This window comes from Lipotes vexillifer, unplaced genomic scaffold, assembly GCF_000442215.2.
Source record: "Lipotes vexillifer unplaced genomic scaffold, Lipotes_vexillifer_v1.1 scaffold120, whole genome shotgun sequence".
Taxonomy (NCBI): Eukaryota; Metazoa; Chordata; class Mammalia; order Artiodactyla; family Lipotidae; genus Lipotes; species Lipotes vexillifer.
Genome location: NW_006791240.1, coordinates 4,305,416 through 4,324,247, shown reverse-complemented (window position 1 = coordinate 4,324,247; position 18,832 = coordinate 4,305,416). Strand labels below are relative to the sequence as shown.

The 18,832-nt window shown below is 34.7% G+C and overlaps 1 protein-coding gene across 1 annotated transcript in view; it reads left to right on the top strand.

Moving 5' to 3' along the window:
* The first annotated feature begins 502 nt into the window (after positions 1–502).
* The window catches only part of BRCA2 (BRCA2 DNA repair associated), a 53,242-nt gene continuing 34,912 nt past the window's right edge, over positions 503–18,832 (top strand). The window contains 10 exon segments of the mRNA XM_007464256.1: positions 503–569; positions 3,334–3,579; positions 8,854–8,962; positions 9,607–9,656; positions 9,749–9,789; positions 9,999–10,110; positions 10,887–10,936; positions 11,200–11,311; positions 12,109–13,227; positions 14,652–18,832. The exon segment at positions 14,652–18,832 is cut by the window's right edge and continues 9 nt beyond it. Of these exon segments, the coding sequence (XP_007464318.1) occupies positions 503–569; positions 3,334–3,579; positions 8,854–8,962; positions 9,607–9,656; positions 9,749–9,789; positions 9,999–10,110; positions 10,887–10,936; positions 11,200–11,311; positions 12,109–13,227; positions 14,652–18,832 (6,087 nt within the window).

Sequence of the window (18,832 nt, the reverse complement as noted above, 5' to 3'; positions counted from 1 at the left end):
ACGATGAAGTTACTTTCACGGAATATTGCTATCTTGGAAAATGTCTTAGAGCCTGTGGCCCACTGTATCTGCCTCACTTAGTCCCCGGGTAACTGCCGTGTTAACGAAGATTTACTGATTGGGAATTGTCAAACGGTGTTGATCTAATAGCCCTCGCTAACTGCGCAGCCACTAGCCGCACGTGACTAGTTAATTTAATAAAGAGTAAATAATATTAAAAATTCTGTTCTTGAGTCAGGCTTGCCACATTTCAAATGCTGAATGTGGCCAATGGCTGCTCTATTGCACGGCACAAATATACAATGCTCTCTTCATCGCTGTGAGTTGGATTCTTTAACCGAGTGGGACCGAGGTAAATAAGCATTGTAACTTTAGGCAGGTTTACCCGCTTCCGCTTTTACCTCAGAGTCCCTTAAGAAGGACTGCATCCCTGTGAAGTGTATTTTGGTGTTCTCTTTTGCAGACTCCGTTACCAAACGTTGGAATAATATTGTAGATAAAAATGCCGATTGGATGCAAAGAGAGGCCAACGTTTTTTGAAATTTTTAAGACGCGATGCAACAAAGCAGGTATTGACAGATTTTATATAAATTGATCGTTTACATTGAGAAAAATGTTTTCAGAAAAATGTGTAATTATGCATGCTTGCTGAAAAGAATTCAGTATTTCATGTTTTTGTTTACAGTATAAACTGTGCTTTATGGAGTCATAAATCAGGAAAATAATCATTTACAGTTAAACAGATGATAAGTATAGAACCTGTAGTGGATAAAGAGGAGACTGACCCCTTGATTAGCAGAATTGTTTTTAAAGCAGAGAACTTCCAGCAAATCAGAAACACTGGTAACGTTATAGCAGAAGTTGTCAAACTTTTTGGTCTCAGTTCTCCTTACACTCTTAAAATGATTGAGGACCAAGAGCCTTTGTTTATGTAGGTTACCACATTAGAAATTAAAACTAAGAACTTAAAAAAATTATTAATTTAATTAATAAAAATAAACCCATTGCATATTAACATGAATAACATGTTGATGAAAAATAACTATTTTACAAGAAAAATGTGAGAAGAGTGACATTATTTAAAATTTTTGCAGTTCTCTTTACTGTCTGGCTCAATAGAAGATAGCTGGATTCTCATACTCATTTCTGCATTTAATCTGTTACAATATGTTGTTTTGGTAGAAGTACATGAAGAAAACCCAACCTCACACAGCAATGTAATTAGAAAACGAAGTGTTTTAATAGTCTTCACTTAACTGTGGGTAATTTTCTTTGGTACTACTCCCAAACTTAAGACAAGTGGTAGTTTCTTAAAAGTTGCAATGTGGAATCCAAAACCATGTAATGAATTTTTCATACTCTTCTTACATTAAATTCAATTAGTCTTTCTTGTACCTTGAATAAATCTTTTATCCATGTTGTAACATCATGTGTGGATTATTTGAAAAATACTGATATTCCATATATTGACACATTGCATTAGACATTATTAAAAAATCACATTGGGAGGCTTCACTGGTGGTGCAGTGTTTAAGAATCCGCCTGGCAATGCAGGGGACACGGGTTTGAGCCCTGGCCCCGGAAGATCCCACATGCCGCAGAGTAACTAAGCCCGTGTGTCACACCACTGAGCCTGTGCTCTAGAGCCCGCAAGCCACAACTACTGAGCCAGTGAGCCTCAACTACTGAAGCCCATGCACCTAGAGCCCGGGCTTCTCAACAAGAGAAGCCACAGCAATGAGAAGCCCTTGCACTGCAATGAAGAGTAGCCCCCGCTTGCCGCAACTAGAGAAAGCCCACGCGCAGCAACGAAGACCCAACGCAGCCAAAAGATAAATAAATAAAATAAAATAAATAAAAATCACATTGGTCACCTCACTGATCTCATCAGAAAAGTCTTTTAAGATTGGGAAAACATCAAGCTCACAGAGGCTGATAGAGTTTTTTTGTTTGTTTGTTTTGCGGTATGCGGGCCTCTCACTGTTGTGGCCTCTCCCGTTGTGGAGCACAGGCTCTGGATGTGCAGGCTTGGTGGCCATGGCTCACGGGACGGGCCCAGCTGCTCCGCGGCATGTGGGATCTTCCCGGACCGGGGCACAAACCCGTGTCCCCTGCATTGGCAGGTGGACTCTCAACCACTGCGCCACCAGGGAAGCCCCGTGATAGAGTTTTTAACAAAATTCTAATTCTCATTTGAAAGCTCACATGTTATCATTGGCAACAAACTGTTGTTTTCCCTGTGATAACAGGCTCACTTCATTCATTTTCGAGAAAATGTCTACCAAATCACCCAACTCAGAATAACTTAGTCGTTCTTTCTTGTGAAAATGGCTTTCCATGAAAAGTGCTAATTCAGCTCACAACTCATCACATGAGTGCTTTTTCTAAACAACTCTTGTGCTTAAATATGCAGAAATGCTTTATGAATGCTTCCATTTTTGTCACAGAGAATATTAAAAAGATGTGCTCAAGGGTTAGGCTTTAATAAAGCTAACTTTTGCTGCCTAGTTAAGGACACTTTAAGTTAAATTTGTTGTTTTGGCCGCACCGCGCGGCATGTGGGATCTTAGTTCCCCGACCAGGGATGGAACCCGTGCCCCCACATTGGGAGCATGGAGTTTTAACCACTGGAACGCCAGGGAAGTATGGCTTTTTTGTTTTTGTTTTTTTACAAGTGCATGGTGACGAAGAATACAGTGACTCCTAGTACAGTTTGTGGCCACTGCCTTGACTCAGGCAAAGCTGTCATCAGTTTTACCCACCAGTGGTGTAAATGTCAATGTTGGGAAAAAGGCAAATGATGGCTAATATTATTATGAAAATAGTTTTGACCTTATGGACCTCTTGAAATGGTCTTAGTGACCTTCACCTCAAGTGGTCCACAGACCACACTTTGAGAACCACTACTTTAAGGATAGATCACAGGAGAAATTTTGTCTCTCTCTTTAACAGAGAATCTATTCCATTCGATTTGTGAGTCTGCATGTCTCTTGTAGCTATAGATTTATCACAGCCACTTATGTAGTATTGGTAATTACTTGAATTGTATCTGTGGAATGCATTCTTACTATGGATGATTTTTGTTTCTGAGTCGTGAATATGAAAGAAAACTTTAGAAGAGCTAATATAGGTAATAATCTCCTTGTAACTTTTGTAAACTTCTGTTATACCTTACTACAGGTTCATAAGAGAACAGATTAATGATCCTGTTTAATTAGTATTCCTTAAAAGTAATCCACAGTCAAAATCTCAAGCAATTGTAATCTTTACTGGCTCATGGATTTTATTGTGTCACTGATTAAAACCCAGGTGGGATTTTAATTTTTCTTACAGATTTAGGACCAATAAGCCTTAATTGGTTTGAAGAACTTTCTTCAGAAGCTCCACCCTATAATTCTGAACCTTTGGAAGAATCAGAATATAAAATCAGCAGTTATGAAACAAACCCATTTAAAACACCACAGAGGAAACCTTATCATCAGTTGGCTTCAACTCCAATAATATTCAAAGAGCGAGGTCTAACTCTGCCCCTGTACCAATCTCCTTTAAATGAATTAGATAAATTCAGATTAGATTCAGGTAAGTAATGTGATGTGGTTGACTAGAAAAAACATGAACTAGTAATTCAGACAAATTACTGTTAAAAATCCCAGCTCTGTTGTTACCTATGTCATGTTGGTCAGCTCAACCTCTCTGGCCACACTTTCCCCACCTGAAAAGTGGAAATATGAAAATACTACCTAGGTTTGGATTAAATAAAATAATGTAGGTCCTTGATAAATGTTTCTTTTCCTCCTTCCTTTGATTAATATATCCTGCCCACTGAGATTTGCTAAATTATGTCATTCCTATACAAAAAAACCTAGGGCTTGTTTTGATCTTTAAACTGTATTTCTGCAGGCTATCACAGAGGACAGAGATTCTTTTTAACAATTGCTATAAATGTCTTTTGATTCGGTAGCACTTTCTTGGGCCTGTGTGCCAGATGTTTGCAACTTATCATGTAATAAGATTATATATTCATTTAAATATTTATTACCTTCTTGATTTAAATAACATACTCTTCCTTTCTTTGGAGTATTACTCTCTAGTAAGAGGAATTAACAGTACACAGATTAAGTACAGTTTAGGGTTGAATGTGGTACATGCCGAAAGAAAGTACAAAAAGTATAATGAGAGTTAAGAAAGAAAGCATAAATAATATTGAGGGCAATTAGGGAATATTCAGTTGAATTAAACCTTGAAGAATAGATGAGATTCAGAAATTTGAAGATGGAGTAGAGTGAGTGTGTTCTAGGCAGAGGGAAAAACATGAGGAAGAATATGTAGTTTGTGAAGTTAATAGCAAGTAATTCAGACTGTTTGGAGTGTTGCGTGTTTGAAAAGGACCAATAAACAGCCTAAGGCTAAAAAAAAGCAGATTAGAGGCAGGTATTGAATGCCAGGCTAAAGAAATTGAATTTATTTGATAGGTTGTTGAGCAGAGAAGTTACATGCAAATTTAATCATGCTACTTCCTGCTTCAAACCTTTGATTACCTCCCTTCGCCCTCATGATAAAATCCAGACTCCTTAATATGATTTACAAGGTCCTTTATAATCTGTTCTCTCATTAACTCTTGCCTCATCTTGCCATAATTCCCCTCCCACCCACCCTCAATTTTCCATTCATTTGTACTGAATTTCTTTCTGAAACCACCATGCTCTGTGACTCTTTACACACTTTTACCTCTGCCCAGTACTTACTTACTTACTTCTTATGCTTTGTCTAGCTAACTGACACTCATCTTTCAGATCTTGACTTATCTGTCTGCTTCTGGGAAGTATTGCCTCTTGCACTCATTTAGCTTCCAGTGAAGGAGATTTAACATAAGCAATTATCCTCTGATTAGTGCTATGAAATAGGAAACTCATGGTATTAGAAAATGCACATATAAAAGGGGATGTAGGTAATGAGCAAAGATTTTCTTAAACGTTATTGGATACCTAATGGCATACGTAGTGAGTATTCAGTAAGTATTTGTAGAATAAATTAATATTTATTTTGCTTAGAAAGCCTGAAAATCTGGCAGCAGTCTTTGGATATGTGTTTTTCAAAACGTGAGGCATGGACCATTAGACTCTCCTGAAGTGCTGATTGAAAAGGAAGATTCCAGGCACTTTTCTGAGTCTATTAAATTAGAATCTCTGGGAATGGTGGTCATGAATGTACATTTTAAACTAACTGGGTGATTCTTATAGGAAGAGAAGACTGCAGGCAGGGAGATCAATTAGGAGACACATAGTGGTCCAGGTGATGGGAGCAGGTACCTGAATTAGAGTAATGGTAGTGAAAGTGGATATAGGAGGTAGAAACTACAGGACCCTGCAATAGCCTAGATATGGAAAATTCAAAAGAAAGGATCAAATCACAGGTGTAGGGCACGACTAAGAATGTAGTGGTGGCATTCGTAGAAATTGTAAGCACTGGGGGAAAAGCAGGTTTGAGAGGGAAAAGGTTTGAAAGGATGAAAAAAAAGTATGTTGAGGTTTGGATTGCAGTTTGAGAAAGTATTGGGAGGTGAAGGTGGAGATGTCCTGAGAGCTTTTGGGAATACAAGACTGAAACTAAAGAAAGAATACAGGTGGGAGAGAAAGCTATAGGAATCAACTATCTGTTTGGAAAGTGAGGAAGTCATCAGATAAGGTGAGAAAATTGATTATGATGAGGCCTAGGATAGAACCTTAGGGAATATTTAACAAATGAAACATAGAAGAGAACACAGAAAAGGGAATCATCCATTCAACAAATATTCCATGCTTGCTTTTTGCCTGGCAGCTTGCTTGGTATTAAGGATACAAACATGAATAAGATGGCTTTTGACCTCTGGAACTCGGTCATGTAGGGGGGAAAATATATAAATATACTGGTTGGTATATGTTATAATAGGAGCATGTACAAAGTACGATGTTATAGATATAGTAAAGGTAACAGCCATCTGTCTTAGTTGGTCAGGAAAAGCTCTGTAAACCAGTTTATACTGAATCTACTGAATCTTGAAAGACATACCTAGAGTTGGTGGTTTATTGTCTAATTGTAACCTGCTGGGATTGGTCTTTCTATAACCAAGGAAGGATAGGAATGAATTAATAAGGTCACTGTGGACTCACGGCAGAGGAGTTAACTTTTTTAAGGTTGCATAAATAATTCTGTTGACTGTAGTATCTTGAGACCTTTTGCTTTTAAGTTTACTTTAAATTGAGTATTGAAATGTAAGAGTAGGACTTAAACTGTTTTTAAACGTACTTAGTTCAGTTCTAACATCTAATATATTATTTTTAAATTATCCATTAAATTCCATGAGGCAGTGTGCTATTTCTTCTCAGCAGTCTTTCCTCTTGCATAAGATTCCATGAGTTTATCTTACCATCATTCGTCTTATTTATGAGGTCCTCAAGTTATTTGGGAAATATTTATTGGGGTATGAACTTCATTTTGCCTGGTTCATTTATTTATTTACTTTTCATTTCTTACAGTTTCTGTTCTTTTGCACTTCTTTTTATTGCTGAGCCAATATCAATACTTTATTATTAACTAAAGTCCTGTGTTTACACTAGGGTTCATTCTTTGTACAGTTCTGTGGATTTTGGCAAACGTGCAATGTCATGTACCCAGCATTACAGCATCATACAGAATAGTTTCACTGCCCTGAAAATCCCCTGTGCTCCACCTATTCACCCTTCCTTCCTTCCCCCTAAACCCCTGGCAACCACTGATCTTTTTACTGTCTATAGTTTTGTCTTTTCGAGAATGTCATATAGTTGCTTCCTTCACTTAGCAATGTAAGGTTCCTCCATGTCTTTTCATGGCTTGATAGCTCATTTCATTTTATCACTGAATAATGCTCTTTTATGTGGATGTACCAGTTTGTTTATCCATTTACCTATTGAAGGACACCTTGGTTGCTTCCAAGTTTCAGCAATGATGAATAAAGCTGCTATAAACATTCATGTGCAGGATTTTGTGTGGACCTGAGTTTTCAATTCATTTGGGTAAACAGCTAGGAGTACAATTGCTGGATCTCATCCTAGAAGTATGTTTAGTTTTGTAAGCACTGCAAACTGTCCCCTAAAGTGGCCACACCATTTTGCATTCCCATCCACAGTGAATGAGAGCTTCCTCGCTCCACATCCTCATCAGCATTTGGTGTTGTCTGTATTTTAGATTTTAATCTAAATACACCATTCTAACGGGTGTGTAGTGGTATCTCATTGTTTGCCTTCTTTTTTAAGTCCATGTTTTTGTTTGTTCTGATTAGGATCTTTGTTTTAAGAAAGATCCTTAATCTTTCTTAAAACAAAGAAAAGGGAAAAGGTGAAATTTCAAAATAGGTTTAGTTACTTTTCAGTCTCTTTAACTAAAAGTCTCTTAGAGAAGGAGATTGGATATCTTGTTGAAGAAGGGTTTGCAATTTACACGTACATTTGGCTTATGTGTATTGCCTGTTTCTTGAGAAAGGAGAATATAACACAATGTTTGAGTAGGCTGCTACAAATAGTTTTCAGCTTGGTCTTTGCTTTGTTTCACTAACACTAATGCAGCTTATTTTCCCCAAAGCTTCTCTAAGTTAGAGATTATAGGAACAATTAAAGTGATTATTTTTATTTTTTTATTATTAATTTTTATTGAGTATAGTTGCTTTACAGTGTTGTGTTAGTTTCTTGCTATAAAGCAATTACTTTTAAAAGCAATTTTTAAGAGTAATAGTAAGCGCCTCAGGTGCCAAATTTGTGATACAGAAAATAGGAATGTTGAAAAACTATAAATTGGATTTGATAGAGCCACATATAGCTTTAGAAACACTATTGTCTTAGAAAGTAGATGTGTTCAGTAAGAACAGACACAAGTATTATGTGTCACTGTCTACAACCCACTTCTCTTATCATTGCTAATTCATTCAGCCAGTATTTGTGGAGTGTCTATAATGTATCAGGCATTATTGTAGTTTATAAGGATACAGTGATAAATAAAACAAGTTCTCTACTTCAAGGAGCGCACAGTCTAATAGGGGAAACAGGAACAGTGTTTGATAAACTACTCTGTGGGGAACACATCAGAGGGGCAGTCAGTCTCACCTTAGGGACCAGTAAAGATTTGTGGAGGAGGAACTTTCAAAATGGAAACCTGAAAGAGAATCTAGGTCAAGAGAAATAAAAAGAGGTAGAAAGAAACAGTTTGTACAAAGGCCTAGAGTGAAAGAGAACATCCTTGCAGAATATGCACGTGGATGGACATGGCTAAAATTAGGTTGTGAAAGAATGTCATTGTAAAAATTAAATCAGATTGTGAAAAGCCTTGTTACTAGGGAGTTTTGTTATGGAGTTTGAACTCAATCTTGAAAACAAGATCTTGAGAAGTTTTCAGCAGAAGAGTCATATGGTCAGGTTTTGTACTTTGGTAGGTTTTCAGTAAATGTCTTTTCCTTTACTCTCACCTGTCAAGATACCATAGTACTGTGTGTAACTTAATGACAAGTCATGTCACATTTATTTTGTATTCCACTTGTGTACATTTCAAACAGTTTTCCCTACTATACTGTGAACTCCTTGTGGTTAAAGCTCTGTCTTGAATTGTATTACTCAAACTGTCTTGGGCTTGTTGTATGCATCACATGGTTGTTGAATGAGGGCAGACATCCTTTGAGACATCCCTTTTTGAGAGGAGTGAGCAAACTGAGAAACCAGTTCAGACTGAATTCCCCATATATTCTCTTTCCCAATATAGATGAGGCTTTCTATTTTTAAATACTTCCAGAGAATAAAAATTAACGATCTAGAACATACACATCCTCACTGAATTATTGCACTGTTTCAGGAAAGGACATTGCTAGTGGTAAACATAAAAGTTGCTGCACAACGAAGGCGAAAACGAATCAAGTAAATGATGTTACCAGCCCACCTCCAAATTCTTCTCTTAGTGAAAGGTATGATGAAGTCATTATATTAAAATATTTAAATGAAACGTTTTCCTACGTGTGATGTTTGTTATATACAGATGCATCTAATTTTCATGGTAATATTTTGCTGTAGAGCCTAGTAGAGGATCTTCTATTTTAAAATAATTTCCTTTTAGATTGAGTCCTTTAATACAATAATTTTTACATTAGAAACATTTACTTTGTTTTTCTTATAATATTGAATTCACTATTTTCCTGTGTATCCATGGAATTTTTAGGTAACAAAAATATTATTGATGAAAAGCAATGCCTTTGAAATATCCTGTTTAAAATAATTTATGTACTTTGAATCTTTGGAGAGAATATGATGCTATTATAGAGTCACTTTATATAATTTTTAAATTCAAAATATACAATTCCTAACATCTAAAATTTGTGAGTATTTTATACATTACTTTCAATGGGGATTTTAAACATAAGTTAGTGGTTACTTAATTCTTCATGAGATATTTACTTTTTAAAAAGTAATCTAAAAATATTACAAACTAGTATAATTCTCATAATTGATATGACTGAGAGTCCTGTTTTTAATAAGATTAGTATTTTGTTTCTTTTTGCTATTTTTGTTCTCTTTTGAAATAATCTGAGGGATTTGTTTTGTTTTGTTTTAGTCCTCTTGTTCTACGATGTACACATGTAACACCACAAAGAGAAAAGTCAGGTATGATTAAAAACAAGGCTTTTTATTTTTCAAATACTCTAAATTTTAATAAAAATAAAGCTTAGTAATTTTGTCCCTTGTTTTATCCCCAGTGATATGTGGAAGTTTATTTCATACACCAAAGCTCATGAAGGTAAATATTCTGCCTAGTTTATTTTTACTATGTAGTAATTGAGAATTTGACAGCAGTGTCATAAGTTTGCCCTCAGATTTACAGGTCTGTACTTGAGATTGATTCACATAGGCATTCAGTAAATGAAAAATGAAAAAAATAAGTGAATGAAAAAATATTCTTAATCATCTGTGCACTTCTGTGAAATAAACTATTTTCTTTATTTTCAGGGTCCGACACCAAAACGTATTTCCGAAAGTTTAGGAGCTGAGGTGGATCCTGATATGTCTTGGTCAAGTTCTTTGGCCACACCACCAACACTTAGTTCTACTGTGCTCATAGGTAATACTCGCAAATATGTATTATATAAGATGATGTTGATAAATTATCATCTGTAATGCTTCTGTCCAAAAAAAAATATGAAAAGATGATTAGATAGTAATCAGATTAGATAATACTGTTTTTGATAGGTGTGTTGGTAGTTCAGAATAATTTTATTCTGTTTAGTGTAGATTGAAATAAATCTCAAGTGCATTATATGGTATTTTAGAGGAATCAATTTATACACAAACCAGGATTTTTTTTTTATTCTAGGAAAAATACATTCCATGTTGATTCCTCTTTAGCTGGGCATTTAATTTTCTTCTTTTTTTGCTGAGATGAAATAATATAGGTAAAAGCATGTTGAAAAGTAAGAAGTGTTTAATGTATGATATGCCTTTCAACTATATTGTTATCTAAAAAATAGTAAAGTCTATAAGCTTTTGCTTTTAAGTCATGACCTCACAGCTTCATCTGATTTTCCAAGCCTTTGTGGACAGTATTACCTTCAGGTATTACCTTGTGGACACTATTACCTTCAAGTCAGGATCAGCAAACCATAGTTTCTTACCACTTTATCTGTGGTACTAAGGAATTGTGAGCACAGCTTATCCACTGTGTTGACTGACCTTTCTAATTACTATACTTCGGTTAATTAATTTTGTTTCAAATGTGTCATTTAATCCAATAGTGCATGTTTCTTTTGATGTCTGACCAAAAAATACATAAGTTTTACATGAACTTTAATGTACGACATATGATACAGTATAGGTAAATTGAACTTTTTTTTTATACAGTCAGAGATGAAGAAGCATCTGCAACTGTATTTCCTAATGATAGTACTGCTGTAAGTAAATATGACAAATTGATTATGCTGTTGCAATTGCATATAATTTCAGAACGCCTTGAAAAATTATTTATCTTCCATTTTTCATTCTCTAATTTATGATTTATCTAAGCCTTTGAGGAAGTCTCTAAACCTGTTTCTATATGTGATTTTCTTTGACTTACTCTGAAACTTTGCTGTCTCTCTGTTTAAGAATAAGTTGAATATACTATATGCATAGTGAGAGTTTTTATACTAGTGATTTTAAAACATAACTTTTACAGATTTCGAAAAGCTATTCTTCTAACCATGATGAAAGTCTGAAGAAAAATATTACGTTTATCTCTTCTGGGCCAGACAGTGAAAACAAAAATCAAACAGAAGCTAAAACTCATGGTAAGTCCTTCTGTTTAATTGAACTACTGTTTTCAACTGACATCATTGAAATTTTGCTCCTCTTTTCTTGAAAACACATTGCTTCTCCTTTCACGATTACTGAAGGTATTGAGAATAGAAACTAACTTGATTTAGATGAAAATGTTTAAACATCATACTAGGACAATACTATTCAAAGATGCTGTTGTGACACAAAAACAAAAGAAAACCCATAACTCAAAACTCACAGAGATGCAGATTAAGACTTAATGATTAACTAAATGTGAAAACCTTATTTTCTAATTAGAAAGTAAGTATGGTTGCAGATATACCTAAAGTTACCTAATCAGGTCATTGAAATATTGCATATTCTTAGTATTTGTGTATATCTGTATAAATGTGTAGGATTGGATATCTGTGTGTGTGTGTATGTATGTATAAAATCAGACTTTATTGCCAGTTGTAGGGCCACAAAATTTGAAACTTCCAGTTTGATAAATCTTAGAATATTAAATTGTGTATATATAGTAAAATTGAGTGAGTTTCAGTTGTGTAGAGCTGGTAAAGAAAGGTTATTAGGGATTGAGTATGAATAAAAGGCTTTGAGTACGCTGGAATCAGTGTTGACCAGAAGAACAGGGCAAGGTTGGTGCCTCCCTATCCAAAAAATATCTCACACTCAGGATAACCCTTTAAATGCTAAATTATGTGTTATTCAGTGTATACTATTTCTATGAAAAAGGTTTGAGAATAGTATAAATTATATGGTTGTGTTATAAAACGTTATTAATAAATGCTTCTGCTTTATATTTTAACAGGATTGGAGAAAATGTTAGAGGATTCATTTGGTAAAGTAAATAGCTGCAAAGACCATTTTGAAAAGTCAATGCCAAATGTCCTAGAAGATGAAGTATGTGAAACAGTTGCAGATATCTCTGAAGAAGATAGTTTTCCAGTTTGTGTTTCTAAATATAAAACAAGAACTCTACAAAAAATAAAAACTGGCAAGACTAGGGAAAATATTTTCAATGAAACAAAAACTGATGAATATGAAGAAGCTAAAATACAAATGACAGAAAATAAACATTCGTTTGTACCTGAAATGGAGCCAAATGACAGTGATCCATTAGATTCAAATGTAATAAATCAGAAGCCCCCTGGGAATGGAACTGACAAAATCTCAAGGGAAATTGTACCATCTTCAGCCTCTGAATGGACTCAGCTAACCCTCTCGGGTCTAAATGGAACCCAGATGGAGAAAACATCCCTACTGCCTATTTCTTCTTGTGACCAAAATAATTCAGAAGAAGACGTCATAGGTACAGAGAAAGAATGTACCAACTTCATTACTTTAGAAAATTCTTTGCTGCATATTTCAAGCATATCAAAAACAGTGAAGATATTAAATGAGGAAACAGTGGTAAAAAAGAGAGATGAAGGGCAGTGTCTTGAGTCTCATGAAGATTCCACTGTTGTGGGAAAGCAAGCACTATCTGATTCTTCTCTAATAGCTTCTCCACTTCAGGGTATCAAGAAGTCTGTATTCAGGATAAGAGAATCACCTGAAAAGACTTTCAGAGCAGATTTCTCAAGTAATATGACCGATGCAAACTTTAAAAAAGAACCAGAAGCCTCTAAAAGTGGATCGGAAGTACTAACTGTTTGCTCACAGAAAGAGGATTCTTTACATACAGGTTCAGTTGATAATGGCAGCTGGCCAGCCACTACCAAACATACTTCTGTAGCTTTGAAGAACGCAGGTTTGATATCCAGTTTGAAAAAGAAAACAAAAAAGTTCATTTATGCTATATGTGATGAAACATCTTATCAAGGACTGAAAATGCAGAAAGACCAAGAATCAGAACTAACTAACTCTTCAGTCCAATTTGAAGCAAAGCCTTTGGAAGCACAACATACCTTTACAAATGTTGATTCAGGTACCTCTGTGTGTGTGTGTGTGTGTGTGTGTGTGTGTGTGTGTGAATAGTGTGTCTAGTTTTATGGATGGTGACAAGTTTCTTATTTGAATATGTGAATCTTTCTTCAACCTTTTTAAAAAAACACTTCCTGCTTTCATTCTGTAGTTTTTTCTTCTGTAGTGTTTTGGGATTTTTTTTAATCTGTATTTTATACTCAGTATCAGGCATTGTTGTTTAGGCCTTTGATTACCAATGTTCAGAATCATTTCATTCAAACTTGTTGGATTAATTTGCATAGTATATATATAATCATAACTCTTGAGACAGAGCATGTGATTCACAAACATCAAGAGATTGGCTACTTAATTCCTGCTTTAATTTTCAGTATTATATGCAAGTTGGACAGTTCTATCAATATGTTGTGATATTTAATATGTATTTTCTTTAAAGCATGTAAAAAATAGAAAAAAGCTAACTGCCAGCTAAGTTTAATGTAAGGCAGTCATAAAATAGTGACTTTTTTGTTGTTATTACATAGTTTCTTCAATATTTAGAGATTGCTTAGAGTTATTACTATATCTCTGGGTGTCAGGAATGTGCACAATGAAACTCATTTTTTATTTGAGCAACAGTTTATTTACCAGTAACTATACTGTATGTTAAAAAGGTGATTTTATCTCCCTGTGTGAAGATTTGAGTGGGTGGTAGTATCTTAGTGAACAGTAGGTTTGGTGGAACTGGAGTAGAGAACAGTTTGAGATTTAGGTTAATTTCCAGAGAAAAATGTTTGATACTGTATATATCAGAGATAAAACCAATGAAACAGTTAATATGTAGTAGTGGTTAGTGATTAAATGAAATGAGATTAACAATTTTGACTTGTTAGTAGGAAATTCAGAGGGTCAATAAAATTAACAAAACAGAACAGTTTAACCCATTTGCCTGACATTAGATAATCTTTCAGGCCTTTCATGTGAAGAACCTTTTTTAAAAAGTTCATTTTGGGTTTTTTTTTTTTTTTTCCAATGTGAAAGACTGAATTAACCAAAGGAAATGGTTAGTTTTCTAATTCCTTTTCTTTGCCTTGCTTTTCTAACTCTTATTACATCAATATTAGCAAAGAATTTTTTCTAATTTTATTTTCCAATAAAATTACTTTGAATTTTACTCATGGCAGCTAGCTGCTTTCTTGAACTACATACTAATTTTAATTGAGTTGATAAATACTATTAAAAAAACCTAGGTCCTATATATCTTTAGTTGGGAATGTAATAAATTCAAAATAGAGAATATTTAGAATTCTTTTAAACCTGACATTCACTTCTTGCTTTTCATGTAATTCTTGTTTTAGACACTACCTTTTTAACTTTGTGGAAAATATTTAGTGAATGTGATTGATGGAACTGCAATTTCATCTTGTCGCTTTGTGTCTTTATGCTTAGGTTTATTGCATTCTTCTGTTAAAAACTGTTTACAGAATGATTCTGAAGAACCAGCTTTGTCTGTAACCAGCTCTTTTAGGACAATTATGAGAAAATGTTCTAATAATGAAAGCAGTTCTAATAATAATAAAACAATATCTCAGGATCTTGATTATAAAGAAGCAAAAATTAATAAGGAAAAACTGCAGTCACTTATAACTACAGAAACTGGTTATGTGTCATGGTTGCAGGAAAAGCACTGTGAAGATGATCCAAAAAGCCAGAGAGTTTCAGTTATAAAGGAAAAAGTATTGCCTGCAGTATTTCACCCTGCATTGCCACATTCAGAGGAATGTAATGATATTCTCTTCCAATCCCAGGAAAGCTTTTTACATGGCCATGATAGTACCACCATTTTAACTCGTAGCTCCAAGGATCTTCTGTCAAATCCAGTTGTGATTTCTAGAGGAAAAGAATCATATAAAATGTCAGAGAAAATAAAATCTGAGAATTGTGAAGCTGGTTTTGAATTAACCAAAAGTATTTCCATGGAAAAGAATCAGGAAACATGTGCTGTAAATGAAAATTCTAAAAAAGCTGAGCTGTTATCACCTGAAAACTACATAACAGAAGCATCACCTTCTATGAAGGTACAATTCAACCAAAATACAAATTTCACAGTAATCCAAAAAGACCAAGAAGAAACTACTTTAATTTCAAAAGTAACTGTCACTCCGAACTCTGAAGAACTTTTCCCAGACAAAGAGAATAATTTTGTCTTTCAAACAACTACTGAAAGGAATATTCCTGTTTTAGGAAACATTAAGGAAGTTCATGAGGCAGACCTCAGTTGTTTAAGAGAACCTGTTCCCAAGAACTCTGCCATAGTAGCATGTACAGACATAGATGACAGACAAGCAGCCAAAGTGTCGATTACGAAAGATTTTGGTTCATCAGATGTAGTCCATGATCTTGCAGAGAAAAATAGAAATAGTGTAAAGCAACCACCAAAAATGACTCTAGGTCAAGATTCAAAGTCAGATGTCTTGTTGGATATAGATGTGAAATCAAACAGAAATAATGATTGCATGGACAAATGGGCAGGACTCTCAGATTCAATTTCAAGTCACAATTTTGGAAGTGGCTTCAGAACAGCTTCTAATAAAGAAATAAAGCTCTCTGAACACAACATTAAGAAAAGTAAAATGCTCTTCAAAGATATTGAAGAACATTATCCTACTAGCTTACCCTGTGTTGAAATTGTAAATACCGTATCATTAGAAAATCAAAAGAAAGGAAGCAGACCTCATGAACTTGAATCACAGTCAGTTAATACTGTATCTGGGTATGTGCAGAGTAGTGCAATTGTTTCTGATAGTGGAAATAGTCACACAACTCCTTTAGTTTTATCTTTAAAGCGAGACTTTAACTCAAACCATAATTTAACACCTAGCCAAAAGAAAGAAATTACAGAACTTTCTACTATATTGGAAGAATCGGGAAGTCAGTTTGAATTTACACAGTTTAGAAAACCAAGCCACATGTTACAGAGTAGTCCATTTGAAATGCCTGAAAACCAGATGAATACCACTTCTGAGGAATGGAAAGATGTTGATCTTCATCTCACAATTAATGCCCCATCTCTCAGTCAGGTGGGTAGCAGCAAGAAATGTAAAGGTATAGTTGGAGGTAAGCAAAAGTTGGCTTGCTTGTCAACAACAAACGATAACAAAAGTGCTTCTGGTTATTTAACAGATAAAAATGAAGTGGAGTTTAGGGGCTTTTATTCTGCTCGTGGCACAAAACTGAATGTTTCCAGTGAATCATTGCAGAAAGCCATGAAACTGTTCAGTAACATTGAGAATGTTAGTGAGGAAACTCCTGCAGAAGTAGATCCAGGAAGTTTCTCTTCAAGTCAGTGTAACGATTCTGATGTTTCGATGTTTAAGGTAGAAAATTACAGCAATGATAAAAATTTAAGTGAGAAAAATAATGAATGCCAACTAACGCTACAAAATAACATTGAAATGACTACTGGCATTTTTATCGAAGAATATACTGAAGACTACAGGAGAAATACTGAAAATGAAGATAACAAATGTACTGGTTTTGTTTGTAACTTAGAATCTGATGGCAATACTTCAAGTAAAAATGATACAGTTTATATTCATAAAGATGAAAATGGCTTGCCATGTATTGATCAACAAAACATACATCTAAAATTATCTAGCCAGTTTATGAAGGAGGGAAACATTCAAATTAAAGGTTTGTCAGGTTTAACTTGTTTGGAAGTTGTGAAAGCTGAAGAAACGTTTAATGTTAATATGTCAAATAAAAAAGAGTCAACCGCTAACAAGATGAGGCAAAATATAAAAGATTTTGATGTTTTTGATTTGTCCTTTCAGACTGCAAGTGGGAAAAACATCAGAGTCTCTAAAGAGTCTTTAAATAAAGTTGTAAATTTCTTTGATGAAAAATCTGCAGAAGAACTGAATAACTTTTCAGATTCCTCAAATTCTGAATTACTTTCTGGTGTAAATATCAACAAAATAGACATTTCAAGTCATGAGGAAACAGATATGGTCAAAAACAAAATATTGAGAGGAGGTGACCCAGTTGGTATTAAAAATCAAGTACTGACTCTCCAGCAGAGACCTGAATGTGAAATCAAAAAGATCGTAGAACCAACCATGTTGGGTTTTCATACAGCTAGTGGGAAAAAAGTAAAAATTGCGAAGGAATCTTTGGACAAAGTGAAAAATCTTTTTGATGAAAAAAAGCAAGATAATAGTGAAATCACTAATTTCAGCCATCAAGGGGCAAAGACGCTAAAGGACAGAGAGCTATGTAAAGAAGGGCTTGAATTAGCATGTGAGACAGTTGAAATAACTGCCCCAAAGCATGAAGAAATGCAGTATTCTCTAGAGGAGAAAAAGCTTGTTTCTAAGGAGACAGGCATGCCACCCAGGCTCTTAAGTGATCATTTATACAGACAAAGTGAAAATCTCAAGATATCAAACAGTATCTCTCTGAAAGTTAAAGTACATGAAAATATAGAAGAAGAAACAAGAAAAAGTCCTATAACTTGTTATACAGATCAGTCCACTTGTTCAGCCATTGAAAATTCAGTTTTAGCTTTTTACACAGGACGTGGTAGAAAAATTTCTGTGAGTCAGGCTTCACTATTTGAAGCCAAAAAATGGATTAGAGAAGGAGAATTGAATAATCAACTAGAAAAAATAAATTCTGCCAAGGTTATATGTTTAAAGGAATATCCTGGAGATTGTGTAGGAAATCCTTCATGTGGAAATAGTTCAAACAGTATCATAACTGAAAATGACAAAAATCTCTCTGAAAAACAAGATTCAACTTCCTTAAGTAACAGCATGTCTAACAGCTATTCATATCATTCTGATTTTTCTCATTCCAATGAGTTATTTAATAAGTCAGAGTATCTCTCAAAAAATAAAAGTCATAATTCTGATATTGAGTCAGTAGTGAGGAATGTCAAAGATAGAAAAAACACTAGTTTTTCTGAAGTAATATCCACTGTAAGAAAAGCAAACATAAACCCACAAGCTGTAGACAAAGATAGTTGTGTTCAGAAACTTGTCACTGACTCTTCACCATGCAAAAATAAAAACACAGCTGTTGAAGTGGCCATATCTGATTCAAATAATTTTGAGACAGAGCAACCTGCACTCAGTATAGCAAGTGATAAAATAGCCTTTGTTTCTCATGAAACAAAAGTGAGAGAGAGGTTTACAGACGACTGCAGGAAGGTAACTAAGCAAAACACTGAGAGTGAATCAGGCACTGGCCGAACAAAAATTGTGACACGTTCTCATAAGGCATTGGGTGATTCAGAGGATATTATTTTTCCTAACTCTCCAGATAGTGAAGAACATAGTATGCATTCACACGAGGTTTTTCCTAACATTCAAAGTGAACACATTTTACAACATGACCAAAGTATATCTGGATTGGAGAAAGTTTCTAAAACACCACTTTGTCATATTAATTTGAAAACTTTGGATAAATGTAAATTTAACATGGGAAAATGTCCCAAGTCAGTCTCTTCTATAAATGTTTGTGGGATTTTTAGCACAGCAAGTGGAAAATCTGTACAAGTATCAGATGCTGCATTACAAAAGGCAAGACAGGTATTTTCTAAGACAGAAGATAGTGCTAAGCAACTCTTT